Here is a 14,902-nt window from a genome sequence, read left to right as displayed (position 1 = left end):
TCCACTAAGTCATTGCAATAGCTCCTAGAGGTGACAAATTTCTGGTTTGGGGTTCTTAGAAGAAGTACAGCAAAAGTCACTACTTGAAGGGCAGTAATGAGCTGACCACAGATACTGGAGGGTCCTGTCTGAACGTTACAAATGGAATCTGCTTATCTGAGGATCATCTGGATGTTTCTTGTGGCTCACAAATTCTCATCTGATTTTCTATTTGTAACATAAGCTTAGAGACTAAACTATAATATGAGCACAGATTGATGTTGTTAACTCTCAAATCAATTTTTCAGAAAGTGAAAAAAGCCCACATATTCTTCTTTCTTGAGCTTGCTGGTGCTCAGGAATAGGAGCACCATCTGTTTATCAGTCCCTAGGATGATAGTCTTACACTCAACTACTGCAGCACTATTAAGCCTCTGCAATATGCAAATGCCCCAGATATGCACATCTAGATGCCACTTTGTGGCACTGTGCCATTGCCAGAGCTCAGAATCAGACCCAGCATAGTTTGTGCCTTAGCATGCAAAGGGAAGGGAAGATTCCCACCCTATCATTTGTTTTTGAGTCAAGAATGCAGGAGAGTTTGCTGCCTTAGAGCATCCAGAGGTCTTCTGAAGACAGGCAGACATTTGGTGGTGTGGGTCAGATGTGGTTTGAAAGGATTAATGAAGTCCTTCTAAAGATATCACCCTGTGTAAGTGGCAGACTAACTCAGACATCAGCTCTTTGGAAAATCTGATTGAAAATTAGAAATGTCTCTTTTTTTTTATGCTGGCAGATCAAAGTTTGCTTTCAGTGATCTAAAGAAATGTTAGTAGTTAACCAATATTTTTTACATCTGCTGCAGGTGAAAGCAGAACTGCAGTTCCTTGAAGCTCTTAGAGCTGCCTGCTTTTCCTGCTTTATGTTTTGGTGCTTTGACAAGGAGGTTTTTGTCTGCCAGTGTTAAGTGTGGAGAAGGATTAGGTTTCAAACAGGCAATAGATGGGGAGTCATCAATTTTCATGGCAGAAGGGACAAGCTGGTCCAAGCTCTGCTGACACAGTTCAGAGAGCTGTGAGCTGGAGGTGTGAAGCACAACAGCTTGGGCTGTGCTGCACTGTGGTTCCAGCCCAGGTGGAAGTGAAAAACACCTGTTCCCTTGCAGGGCAGTACGTCATGTCCACGTTCAAAAGGAACCCCCTGGAGCAGGCCTTCCGAACCCCCAACGCCCACATGACCTCCAGCTACTTGATAAACCAGTACTGGATCACTGTCAGCCACAAGGCACCTGCCATCCTCTACGACCTCTACATGAGGCTCACGGGGAGGAAGCCCAGGTAAGGAATGGTGCCCCCTCAGCCTCCTGCATGCCTTCTGCTCCTGTGGAGAGCACAGTGATGAGAACTGGAGTCCTTGAGTTCCTTCCCCTCTCTTTCTCTTGAGGAAAATGCATGGCTGTAGCTAAGCACAGCCTCAGGCTCACACCCTTCCCATCACCTGGAGAACAGCACATTTTTGAACTCAGTTTAACACACTTCAGAGCTTCCCAAGGCAGAGGAGGACTGGTAGTTTTCTGTCTTCCCTGTATCCAGATCTCTACCACTTCAGCTTTCCAGTGGGATCACCCCTATCTGGCATGAGCTTGCATAAGGACTTGAGACTGGCAAGGTTTAGAACATACCAGCTAACAATTTTTTTTCCCCCCATAAATCAGATGCCAAAGTAGCTGTTTCCAGCACTGGCCTGAAATCTAGGAAGCAGTTGTTTCTGGGTATGATTAAATTCTAATTGTATTTAGGAGGGCAGTTCACTGTTCCGGGTGGTATTTGAGCCCTGGCAGGGGTATGGCTTGGAGGAACAGCAATATCCATGTCTCATGTGGAAGGAATCTTCTTGTAAGTAATGTTACTCCAGACATTGTCCTCCTTTATTCCCTGCCATCACAGAGGAGGATTTATTATGCAGTGTGAGAACAAGATGCCAGTGCTGTGTTGATGTCAGCTGCTCTTGTGCTCCTCTGCTAGCTAGAAAGCTGGCTTCAGCTGTTTGCAAAGAAATCCCTCTGATTTTTTCCTGATACTCTGCTTTGGAAGCAGATTGGTCTGTAAAAAGACTTCCAGTTTTCCAAGAGGAAAGAATTACCCTAGAAATAGAGGTAAACTAAAAATGAGGCTGGAATCTCCAATGTTTGTTGAAATGGGCAGCAGTAAGATCTTGGCACTGCTGTTGCAATTGACATTTCTTTTCATGGAGCTGATTGGCATAATTAACCAGTGGACAATGCCTGCAATGCTGTAGGTAAATGTCAAAACAGACCTCAGCATGATCTTCTGAACTTTTAAGATTTGCAGCCTCAGCAAAGACAGCTCTCCAATGAAGTTGGGAGTTTTCCGAGTCTTCTTTTTTTTTTTTTTTTTAATATAATCCTCCTTTTCTTTTTACACACTACTTCAGCTCATCCAGGTATTGCTGCAATGTGGTAGAAAGCACAGTAGCAACACATTGTTTGTTTTTTTTTACCCAGCTACCTCAATATCAGACCTTTATGGTCTAAGAGCAATAAACCACATCAAATAAAAAAAGAAAAATAGCCTTTTTAGATGTAAGCTCATTTCACATAAATTTCCAGATACCAAGTAAAACTGCCCTAAATGGTTTGCTGTAAGTGTTGCACATCCATCCATGACTCAGAGCATAATGTGGTTTATACCCTTAGTAGTCTCTTGGGGCCATCCTGTCTCACCTGAGAGTCTGCTTGTGCAAGGCTCTGTATGAGAACAAATAAAGAAATCATTGCTGTAAACAGTTTTCTAGAAGACAAAAAGCATGTCTGAAGTGAGAGCTAATACTTGATTTATTCCTCTCAGTTCCTCCTCAATGGAGGATGAAACTTCCTGTAAGAAATCTTTGCCATATTTCTACTCAGTTAATGTTTTTCAGATGACCTTTCCTTCATACAAATTATTAGTCAGTGTTTTGAATGTGGTCACAACATTTGAGCTCAGGCAGTTGACACAAAACACGGATTTCACACACACCTCTTCAGATCATAGAATCACACACTGTTGGGTTGGAAGGGGCCTTAAAGATCATCCAGTTTCCTTCACCCCTGCCATGCACAGGGACACTTTCCACTATCCCAGGTTGCTCAGAGCCCCATCCAGCCTGGCCTGGGACACTTCCAGGGATGGGGCAGCCACAGCTGCTCTGGGCAACCTGTGCCAGGGCCTCACCACCCTCACAGGGAAGAATTTTTTCCATATACTAAAGAGTTTATTTTCTTATCCTTTCTTTGTTCTGGTAGTTCCCATTAGTCCTAAGCACTTTAAAGATTTTGGGGAGTCAGCTTGAGGGGCAGCTTCAGATCTTTCCAATCTAGCTGCATAATTTGTTTTTCCCAGTTCCTAAAAGGTATTAAAATATTCACAAAGCTTTGCCCCATGGTGCTTGCCCTACACAGGAAGATTAATCTGAAATATTTTTAAAGCAGGTCAGATAAACTGCATTCAGTCAGCATGCACATAATTATTCAGAATGAAGGTGCCTTTAATCCGATGGTCTGCTTTGCTTCTAAAATGAAAGCCACTTTAAGAAGGAGTGCCTGTCTAAGGTTTTAGTGCTCCTTCCAGTTGCTTTGGCTGAGCTGCAGAGTTCCGCTCTGAGCTGATGGACTCATTGTGTCTTTCTGTGCTGTGCCGGGTGTTTATCGCCGTGGCAGTCACGTCTGCGTGGGGACAGGCCAGCCTGGCACCATTCTCCCCCAGACTGCCACCCTTGATTTGTCACAGCAACTGTGTTACCCTCTGGGCAGCTCAATATTTCACATGAAAACAGCTCTTGTTTTTCCACGAAAATCAGCCTTTTAATGCTTTCTCTTGCCCTTACCCAGTCTGAGAGGACATGGTGTCCTGTCAGAATTCACCGAGCCCTGGACATCACACTTTAAAACAACTGCCAGAGGCTTTTTTTTATTCATGACCATTGGGACAACTAAAATAATCCTGCAGGGTAGGACACCATTGCTGTCATCCACTTTTCTGTAAAAATATTAGTAAGAAAAGGCCAAGACACATGAGAGGGTCTGAGCCTACATTTCCCAAATCCTCAAGCAGTAATGTGTCTGAAGCAAGACAACAGTGACATGGAGCTGTTGGAGTGGGTCCTGAGGAGGGCCATAAAGATGGTCTGAGGGCTGGAGCACCTCTCCTGTGAGGACAGGCTGAGAGAGCCAGGACTGCTGAGGCTTAAGAAGAGAAGGCACATGGGTACCTATTAAACCCTGGTAACAGTTTTTCAGTACTTTAAGCAGACTGGTGGGAAAGAAGGGGACTCTCATCCATGGAGCATAATGATAGGATGGAGAGGGGGAATGGTTTCAAACTGAAAGAAAGTACATTTAGATTATATAGGAAGAAATTGTTCCCTGTGAGGGTGGTGAGGCCCTGGCACAGGTTTCCCAGAGAAGCAGGGTGGCTGCCCCATTCCTGGAAGTGTTCCAGGCCAGGTTGGATGGGGCTCTGAGCAACCTGGGCTAGTGGAAAGTGTCCCTATCCATGACAGGGGTTGGAACAAGATGATCTTTAAGGTACCTTCCAACCCAAACCACTCTTTCATTCTTTGGTTCTGTCTCAAAACGGAAGTTGAGCAAATGACTTCTGAGCTCAGTGTCCGTATTGCAGATGTGGTCACCAAATACTGGAAGTAATACCAAAACTCAGAGCCTTGCTTCAGTACACAGCTCAGGCTTGGGAGCAGAAGAGAATTCCTGTGGCAGAAAGAGAAGTATCTACCTTGGGATCAGAAGGCACTGTACCTTTGGGGTGCAGACTTCATACTAGCTCAGATGGGCTTTTCCCTCCACAGCAGGACATGAGGTAGATGCAGCTTCCAACCCTTAGGTCAGACCAGTGAGTTGGACATCAGTGGCAAACATATTTGCTCTCATGTTGGAGCCAGCAATAAAAGCTGGGTAGGTCTGGGCTCAAAGAGCTCAGCTGGAGCAGTTTGGATTTGCTGAGCAAGTTCTCAGCCTAGTGAGTAGCAGGGCACTGCTCAGGAGGAATTGCAGTGTTTATTCACCTGGATTGGTGGAAACACAAACCAGCAGCTTCTACATAAGGTCAGACTTCCTGCTCACCTCTGATGCTCCCTGTTGTTTCAGAATGATGAAGATCATCAATCGGCTGCACAAGTCTATGACACTCCTGCAGTATTTCTCCACCCAGTCCTGGAACTGGTCTTCAGATAATATGAATATGTTAATGAGTCACCTTAACACAGAGGACAAGAAGGTAAATGTCTTGAATATGGGTTGCATGTCTCAGATTCTGTTCATCTGCAGCAGTTATTTTTTTGGTGTATTATTGAGCTTTTAAATGATATGTAGATGATTAGAATTTATTTTAATCTGAAATAATTTATTTATTTTAGCAGCTTTCCATTTATTACAGGAGAATGTTTTCAGGTCCCTTACAACCCAGCCTATTCTGTGAAAACTTCTTCCTCTCTACAAAGCCTTTCTTTGCTCTAAGAGACAGACAGCTGCCTGAAAGCTTGCTAACAATTTGTCCAGTATGAGCACCTAAAATGAACTGAGGTAGTTGGCTCTGCAACCAGATTCCGTTTCTGCCAAAGTGACCCATTTCCTAGACTTCTGTTGATCTAGCTGCCACAAGAGAATGCAGCACAGCTGAGAGTAACACTGATGCAGAGGCACCTGTTGACTCAATGTCCAGTTAATTTATTTACACCTAATTCTGGTGACACATTAAAACTGTGTGAAGGTTTTCATTTGAATCCATTTGCCTGTGTGGAATGCCACTTTTCTTCCATGATTCTGTGTGTGTGTGTGTGTACAAATATATGTATTTATGGAAAAGTTGCCACCTGAAAGATAAACACCTTTCTTTTCTGCCAGCTAGCACTACATTTCTGCTTGCTTTGCCCAGATTCCCAGCTGGGTGGGACTTTAATCAGCAGCTGTGAAACACAGTCTTGCAGTGTTTGGGAACTTGGTGGTTTTGAGCATTTCAGAGAGAGGGCCTGGTCAGGAACAGAGATCAATGAAGAACTGATGCTTCAAAGTGAACTGGTTGTGAGCTCTGGTGTTCAGCTTTTGCTTTTTGTCTTTAAATCCCAGTTATACAACTTTGATGTTCGCCAGCTGCACTGGTCAGAGTACATCGAGAGCTACTGCATAGGTGCTAAGAAGTACTTGCTAAATGAGGACATGGCTGGAATTCCAGCAGCAAAGCAGCATCTACGCAAGTAAGTCACACCCAGGGACAAAGATAAGAGCTCCTGGCTACCTTGGGGGAAAATAAATTAGCTACGTTGCAAAATAATAATTATTACTATTGATTAAAATGGAGATAACTAACTTAATTCTTATCACAGCGGTTTGTCAGTTTTTACAGACATAGAATAAGGGAATAGTTTGCCATAGTAAGGAATCTAAAACAAGTTCATCATTCCTGGATCATTTTTAGGAGGTTTATAAAGACCTCAGGAATGGGCTACTGACTGCCTTGGACTGTGGGCTGTGGTGCAGTGATAAAGTTTACCTTAATATAAAAGGGCTCTTATTAAAATGAAACAACTCTTGAGATCTTTAGGTGTCTTTTTTCCCTTGGTCAAGCACTGGGGGAAAAATGAGCATTAGAGAACTGCAGAAACTTGCTTAACAGAAAGAAGATTGGATCATTAGGATCTCAAGAATTCAGTAATTGAAAAAATGGATGCTGTAAACTAACCCACTCCCCCCAAAAAATAAAAAATCCCAGTGGGGCAGTATTGCAGCCATTTATGATCATTACTACTAATGTAATTCACTACTCTAATTACCCTAATTAGTAATTTCACTACTCTAAAAACAGGGTAGATAAGAAAACCCAAATAAGAGAACCTTGCTTGTCAACTCCTGTGAAGGTTCTCTAGCCTGCCCCAAATCCTGCAAAATGGGAGGTAGGCAGTGAAACCAAAGCAGAAAGCATTGGACACAGACTGTCCTAAAGAAAAACCTCTCCATATGATTTTGCTCTGGTTTGAAATGAGCTTGCAAAACAAGAGAGAATTCCAGTACATCTCTCTCACCTACACCACAAACTATTCACTGTGCTCCAGCTCCAGCACAGTCCTTGCCAAGATCAAGGATTCCAGCACTAAAATAGGAACAGCAAAAAGCCCAAGGGCCACGTATAAATAGGATTTATTCCTGAATTACCTGTAGGAAATGCAGGGGGCTGGTGAGCTTCTTGTTGTTGGTGTGTTTTGTTGATAATATGCCTCTTCCCCAGGCTGAGGAACATCCGGTACGCGTTCAACACCACCCTCCTCGTCATCATCTGGCGCATCTTCATCGCCAGGTCGCAGATGGCTCGAAACATCTGGTACTTTGTGGTGAGCCTCTGCTACAAGTTCCTGTCCTACTTCAGGGCATCCAGCACCCTCAGGCACTGAAGCCATCCATCAGCAACCAGCCTCTTCCAGAAGGACCTCCATCTCCTCTAATCAGCAACTGTGGGCATCGGGGTCTGAAAGTAGCAGAAAAAAATCCACACCCTCCAACAGCAGCTGGCATTTATTGTGCACTGTTACATGCTCACCTTTTTAATTTTAACTAATGCTTTAATACATGGTGGTCTTTCTTCCACAGGACCAGGCCAATTTTTAAAGCCATAACTGAAGCTTTAGGAACAGGTCAAGCGGGGACCTCTCATCTGGAGTCTGATGTGCAAGAGCAAGGATTAACCAAAGTCATTGTCTTCCCACTTACTACTCTCTAGGCTATCTTAATCCCACCTTTTTCCTCAAAAGAGGCAAATTTAAACCACAACCTTGGAAGACAAAGATGCCACCAGAGAAGACCCACCCAAGGAAATTAACCTGTAAGAGGTCTTCCTAAAGCAGCTGTTCCTTCATTCTCATTCAGTGAAATGGTTCCTTATTGAAAAAAACAGGATTGCACCTTTTCAAAACTTAGGAGGGGGGGAAAGATCAGTCACATGAGGCCAGTTAACACATGGAACAGTTTTCAGATCTTGTCTTGTATTGCTGCTGAGGATTGATGCTTTCAAGCCACACCTGAAGGCACACATAGAATTCATGCACCTGTGTTAACTCTGCTCACTCACAAGCTGCTTTCTTACAGAGAGGTCTTCTTTTCTCCCTGTGGTTAAGGTTTCAGTCTATTAAAAAATTCCTGGTCTTGCATTTATCACATTTGCTTGGAACATTTTTGGGGTCTTGAAAAATGCTGTATTAACTCTGAGAATGAAGAGCAGACTTCATAAAAATTGGAAGAAGAATACAGAAACCCGTCATTATTTTTGAAGTATAGGTCTGTTTTTCCCCTGCAGGAAATCTCTCTCCCTGTAGCTGAAAAGCAGCCTGATATTGGGCTTCCATTACAGCTAAATCACTTTGCAGTTGATCATTTCCACTGGCAAAGAAAGTGTAAAGACACACATGGAGGAAACAACATTGGGCCTGTTCTGCTGCCACTCCTGTCAGCAGGCATTAAAAAGTTTGAAACTTGTTTTTCTCAAGAATAGGTTAAATGTTGGATTTAATGATCTTAAAGGTCTTTTCTGACCTAAGCAGCTCTGTGATTCTTTGACTTCTCTGTAAGAACAGTCAGGCAACTGTGAAGCTAACATACTTTTCCCTGCAGTTTAGAATTTTCAGAATTTTATTTTTCAGAGTTTTAGAATTAAATTGCAATTTAGAAAGGAAGCCAGGGACCTTCCCAATGCTCGTGGCTGTTGGAGATCCTTGTTTCTTGTACTGAATTGTAAATTCCTGTGGGGGCAGAGGAAATTTCTGTGCTACTTCTTCAAAGTAGCAACAACAGCAACAAATTTTACTGTTGCCAGATTTTCAGAGTCAAATCTTACACCGAAATATTTTTTATTCAGATAACACTGAATAAGCACTTTTAAGATGATCAGTCTTCAATGCAGCACCCAGTTTATCTAGTCTTGTGTCATGCCAGCTGTCTGAAAAAGTAATGCTACACAAAAAACACAACAAAGTGACACAGTTGCTCTTTTGTGAGCTGACGAGAGGAGATTATTTGCAAACCTGACATTCCTCAAAACTTATACTTGGTTTTGTTACTGAAGGTAAGAGCAAATTATGACAGTGTATTTATACCTGAGCACTTCAAGCTGGTTCAGAAATCTTTCTAAAGGTTAAAGGAATTAATCTTGCCCTGTATTCCCCAGAGGTCTGGTTCCAAGCAATTGCCAAAGAATGCCTGCAGCAGAAAACCTGACCAGAAATGTGGTGTCCAGGATGGCAGGGCTCTGTGTTTGTCACACACTGCTTTTGATCTGTGCTTAAATTTGATCTGTGCTTAAATAGGTCAAGCACCCGGTTTACAAAGATGAAAATTTCTGAAGCTCTTGCCTTGGAAATGTGCTTCCTGTAGTGAAACTGGTTGTTGAGTGTGTGTTTTCCAGCTTCAGGGCTGGAAAGGTGTCAGGGGCTGGGGACCAACATTCCCTGGTCCAGTGGTGCCACAGCAATATTTTGGTGAAGGTTGTGGCATTGTACTTTGCTACCTGGGTGAGGCTGAGGCAGGTTGCTGCAGGGATTCCTCCAGGAATAGTGCATTCCCTCAGTTACATAATCGAGTCATCAGGCAGCTTGCAGTCCTCATAGGAAAGGCTAAAAAACAAAGCAAGCCAAAACTGTAGATCACTCTGAAACAAACTTCCATTCAACAATTTAGGAAATAATTTCAACACTTATCCTGAAAGTCTTTTAAAGTGCCTGCCTTATGGACAAAGAGAAGAAACAGTAAAGGGGATTGTAAGTCTTGGGCTGTGCATGTGACAGACAAAAGCCTGGGTCTCAGAAAAGTCAAAAGTGCAGAGCTGCTACACCAACATCAGTCAGCTCTCCTGAGAGTAAAGTGTCCACTTTTTCTTCCCCTTCCCTACTCATGCCAGGAATTCCTCACAGTATGCCTGAAGGCATTCACAGTTGTATGCACAAGGCTGTATTGTCCCCACAAGTCTGAGGTGTATTTTTTTGCTCCCCAGAGCATATCCAGACCTGGTTTTCTGAGCACACAAAAAGGTGCTGCACTCAAAACAGTAGTGGTGTGACATCTTAAGGCTCTTCAGCATTTTGCTGAAGGAAACAGTCACAGAAAAGCTACTCAGCCCCAAAAAAGCAGCAGGAGTTGTTTGGGTTGGAAAAACAGAGCTGTTGCAGATGGTGTCTGCTCTTCTGGAGACCTTTCATAGCCCACACAGCATTGTCAGCAGCTGGCTCCAGAGCTCTGGCCTTGCCTGGGGCAGATCAAGCTGTTAGGTTGTCTTAACACACACATAACATGCAGGGGAACTTGAATCTTTAATCCCTTTTCTTGTGGCTTGAGATGTTTCCAGCTGATTGTCTGAAGCACAGACATAATTCAGAAAGTGCCAGTTGTGACTGTCATCACGGGGAGCTGGGCACACGAACTTGTCCTCACCTCAAGCAGTGGCTGATGTGTGATGGTTTACTTTGTGCTCCTCAGTGGATTTGTTTGTGCTCTGAAGAAACCCAAGCCTTGGGGAAAATATCTGAAAGAAGCACTGAATATCATTTCACCATCAGCAATGGACAGAAGCTTGCAATTAACAAGTATCCTGTTCTAATTAAACAGTGATAACAAAACAAACCACAACAAATCCCTGCAATTAATCTGTGTTTTAACTGCCTTTTGGATGACAACCAAAACTGTTTATCTTCAGCATGTCTGTTACTAAAATGAAATTTCTTACCCCTCCACCCTCCTCTGTTCCTTGTTAAGAAACAATTCTTCCACAATAGGGAGGGGTAAGAGACCCACTGATATATCACAGGTTGTTGGCCCATCACCCACCTCTTGCAGAAATGTGTTCTTTTACATTTTCTAAGGAAACACGAGTACATCTGCCTATGTGCACAACTGCATCTTCCAGCACCAGACAACAGAGGTGGTAAAAGCAGTGCAGCTCACCCTGAAGAAGTGCCAGGCTATGCTTGTTTGGCGTGTGCCCTGTTCCACTTCAGCTCACGACCAAGCGATTACAACATAACCCTCATTTCCAGTGTAAAGGGAACCTAACCTGTAGTTGTTAATCGAGTCATTATCATGAATAAGCAACTGGGAAAAGAGGGAGGGGGGCATCCTTTTGTTTGTAAATAAGCTACAGCTTCATGGTTGAAAGCATGCTGTTGCTCTGCCAGCGTTGACGTTCTACCGCTGAAAGCAAGGATGAACTTTCAGTACAATTTTAGTACAATTGGACCCCTTATTTCTAGCACAGAGCAAATAACATTCCCCAGAAGGTAAGTGGTGAACATCCCCTTACATGGTGCTAAATATTGGTATGAAGGTGGTACAGATTTACTTAAAGAAAATGAAAATTCAAAAAATAAAGTGTATTTGGGGAATAATTAAAGATGTACTATCCCACTTTTCTCTATTGCTTAAATGCCAACTGTGAATTGTTTTTTCCAGATGAACACGAAGCCACTTACAAAAAGTTTCTTGTCCTTACATGATCTTGGCAGGCCCCAGTTTATAGTAAAATATGTACTCTCCCACTGTCCAGAGTTTCTACGGTTCTATCTGCTATTTCTATCCTCTTGTTAGCTACGAGACAACTTCCTGTTATAAATCTTAATTACAGAGTTTCTAATGTTAAGGCGTAACCTTTTGAGCTCTCAAATCAGATAAAATTATCCAACCACAAATTACGTGAACCTCAGCCATAAAATTGTTAATATGATGTTTATGTTATTTGAAACATTTAATAAAACAAAATATTTTAAAGCTAATGGTCACTCTGCATTGTTTGGTTTGCTAGAGGAGGTGGTTGCTTGCTGGCCGTGGCAGTTGAGCAGATGCTCCAGCACATCTGGAGCACAGCTGTTGGTGGAACAGCAGCCCCACCTACAGGAGGGATTTAAAAGGCTTTAAAGATTTTAAAGGTTGGGATAGACTTTCAACCCCGGTACAGAAGAGTGAGAGGTCCTGCTGTGATAAGTGTCCTGTGGAAACTCACAGGGACAGGTCTGCAGCAAAGGACAATTGGGAGTGACCCAGCCAACTTCCCTGAACAATATCCCATTTTTACCCCAGATTTTTTATTGAAGTATAGAGACCTCACCTCATTTTGTTAGTTTTCTGTCAAGCAAGAGTAGATAATGTCTAGTAATTATCTCTCACTTCCTTGCAATATAGCAGACTTCAATGAGAGGAAAAGAGACAGCATTACCATGACCCTTTGCTTAATGAAAATTATATCCAATCCTGAAATCCAGGGCATACATCAAAGATATCGCTTTCATTTTGTTAGCAAATCTTTCCTTAAAATATAATTTTCCATTTTTTATATGTAAATGTGATCTTCACAGAGGGGAAAAAAAAAATCAATTTTCCATTAAGATGCATCAATGAATTAAAGCCATCAGCAAGAAAGTTTGAATTCTTTCCAAGGAACAGATTTTAAGGTCAACCTGCAGACTTCAATATTTAAAGCTGTTCTTCTGACATTCTCATTGCCCAGTATTATCAAGGCAAATAATCAAATAAATAAATGAGGAAAATGGCATTAATCTTCATTTTTTAAGGGAAACAAAAATAGGGGGGGGAAGGAAAATGATGTAAAATAGCTTAGCTGATACACTGTAGGTCACAGGATAGAATAAGCACCAGGTCTCAAGGGAAGGCACCCCAGACAATTTTCAGTTTTCATCATCTCCCTCAGTTAAGGAACAGCTGATGTTCATTAAGAACCCAGCCCACAGATCCCACTTCCTAAACTCCCAGGATGATTTGGTTGTGAAATGTGTTGTGGAACAGTGATAAACTGGATTTCTGGCTTCACACCCTACCTATGGAATGGATACCACAGCAAAGGAAGCTGAAATCAACCCAGAGCCCATCCAGAGCCAGGAGAGAGCCACACACTCACCTCCTTCTCTTGCCACAGGTGCCCTGATGTTAAAAATTCCTGCAGCTGCCTGCACTGCAGTCCCTGAAGTGACTTGTTTCTTCCAGGGAACCAGCAGGTAACACCCAGCCCCAGATGCAAAAGCCAAAGCAAAAGTACACAGTAAAGAAATGCATCTTCTATAAAGGAAGATTAGGTAAGAGGGGGATCAAGGCAATAGCTCTGGAGCTGCCAATGTGATCCATCTTTTCCCAGTTTTCCCTGATCAAGGTATGCAGAGAGCTTTGCAGAGGGATTTTAAACAGGAATTCCCACTTCAGCTTGTGTCCTGACTTCCTTATTTCTGATTGAATTCTCACTGCAAGCTCCTCCTCTCCAACTGGGGCTCATAACCACTCCAGAGAATGCAAACCCTTGAGAACCACTGGCTTATGAACATGGATTTGAAACATTGACAAGTTTTGCTTATTTTACTGGAGTATTTTCCAACATCAGTGATCCTGTGATAACTGTGAAATACATGGATTTTGCCTCATCAGAAATGAGACAAAATACTGAGAGAAAAGATCCCAGGCAACATCCACTGCCCCAAGGCACAAAAAACAAGTCAAAATCCTGTTCCTCACTTCTGCTGAAGAGATTCAGTGAGAACTGGATACCCACCAAAAAAAGAAAGGACTGGATTTCCAGAAATCAGGTGTCTGCAGTGTCAGAGAACCAGCAGTAAGATCCCAAGGCAGGTAAATGCCTGGAGAACAGCTAGTGGGAAGATGTGCACTAAAATGTCCTTTAAGAAACTGCTAAAGAATGTGCTGTCTCCTACTAGAGAAAGGGGAAAAAAAAATTAAAAAAAAAAAAATAGTTAAGTAAATCTGACAAGCCACAGATTTCCCTACTGATCTGAAATCATGAACAGGAATGGCACAGGAGATAACAAGTAGGTCAGATTACATAAAATAATGTATTTAAAAAAAACTAAATAAAAGAAAGAACAGCCAAGCAACAAGGTAACTGGAACATAGAACAGTCCAAAAACTGTCTATAATGTTATTAACTGAAAGACAACAGAAAAAAAACCCAATAAAATTCTGTGTCTTTGCTGGAAAGATTATCATAACTATTTATGTAATAAACACAAGATCAGCATAAAATGAGTAAGAACTCAGAGCAGACAGAGAAGAGGTTACAGAGTACCTAATTTAGATTTTTTTAATGTCACCTATAGGCTGGAGCAAGCTGAGGTAGGCTGGTGGATATCCTGGAGAGCTCAGGAAAAATGGACAAGATTGAAGAAGACAGAGGAAATACAAGAGGACAAGAACATGGGAACTATTTTTAGTGGGCCTGACTTCGGTACAAGAACAATACTCAGCAGTCACACAGCAGTTAAAAAGGAAAAGAATAATAGTGTAGAATTCCAAAGGCAAATTATGTCACATCAAATCTTCTCTTACAATAGAGTGAGAGGCATTGTTAAAAGCAGAGGAGTTGGAGATGGCATACAGTCTGTGCTTTAAAAGGTTTTTATCTCACATGATCATTCTCACAGATAAGCTGAGGCAAGAACACTCTGAAATTAATGCAAAACCTGGCAAAATCACAAGACTTACTTGCAATTCAGTGTTAACCTGGGAAATTATATTATGTGTAGTGCCAGATGAGAGGATCATTAAGGATCTGGATGCTGGGATAGAGAGCAGGCTCTTTAAAACCTTGACCTCAAGGTGGGAGGGCTGTGAGCAGTGCAGGGGACAGGGTTAGAACTCAGAATATTCCTGTTAAATTGGAACCCAAAGCTCCGACTTAAGTTAATGAAAATTATGTCTTTCAAATGAAAAATTCTTGCATGGACATCTAATATGAACTTGTCTAATTTGATACAGTCTTGAAAGGATTTTATATAAATTAATATTATTAGTTTACCAAACTCAACAATTTAAAATGATAAAATGCCATTGCAATATGTTCTAACCTACTCATATATTATA

The 14,902-nt window shown here is 42.2% G+C and overlaps 1 protein-coding gene across 3 annotated transcripts in view; it reads left to right on the top strand.

Moving 5' to 3' along the window:
* Positions 1–11,744, top strand: part of FAR2 (fatty acyl-CoA reductase 2) — a 117,982-nt gene extending 106,238 nt beyond the window's left edge. For all 3 annotated transcript variants that reach the window (XM_083859325.1, XM_083859323.1, XM_083859324.1), the window contains exons 9-12: positions 1,145–1,316; positions 5,141–5,270; positions 6,119–6,246; positions 7,275–11,744. In XM_083859325.1, coding sequence (XP_083715451.1) covers positions 1,145–1,316; positions 5,141–5,270; positions 6,119–6,246; positions 7,275–7,437 — 593 coding nt within the window. In that variant the 3' untranslated portion in view covers positions 7,438–11,744. The remainder of the gene's footprint in view (positions 1–1,144; positions 1,317–5,140; positions 5,271–6,118; positions 6,247–7,274) is intronic.
* The last annotated feature ends 3,158 nt before the right edge of the window (positions 11,745–14,902 follow it).

Source organism: Zosterops lateralis, assembly GCF_965231275.1.
Source record: "Zosterops lateralis genome assembly, chromosome: 4".
NCBI classification, from domain to species: domain Eukaryota; kingdom Metazoa; phylum Chordata; class Aves; order Passeriformes; family Zosteropidae; genus Zosterops; species Zosterops lateralis.
Note: the sequence above shows the minus strand (reverse complement) of the source record. Positions and strands in the feature narration are given on the sequence as shown.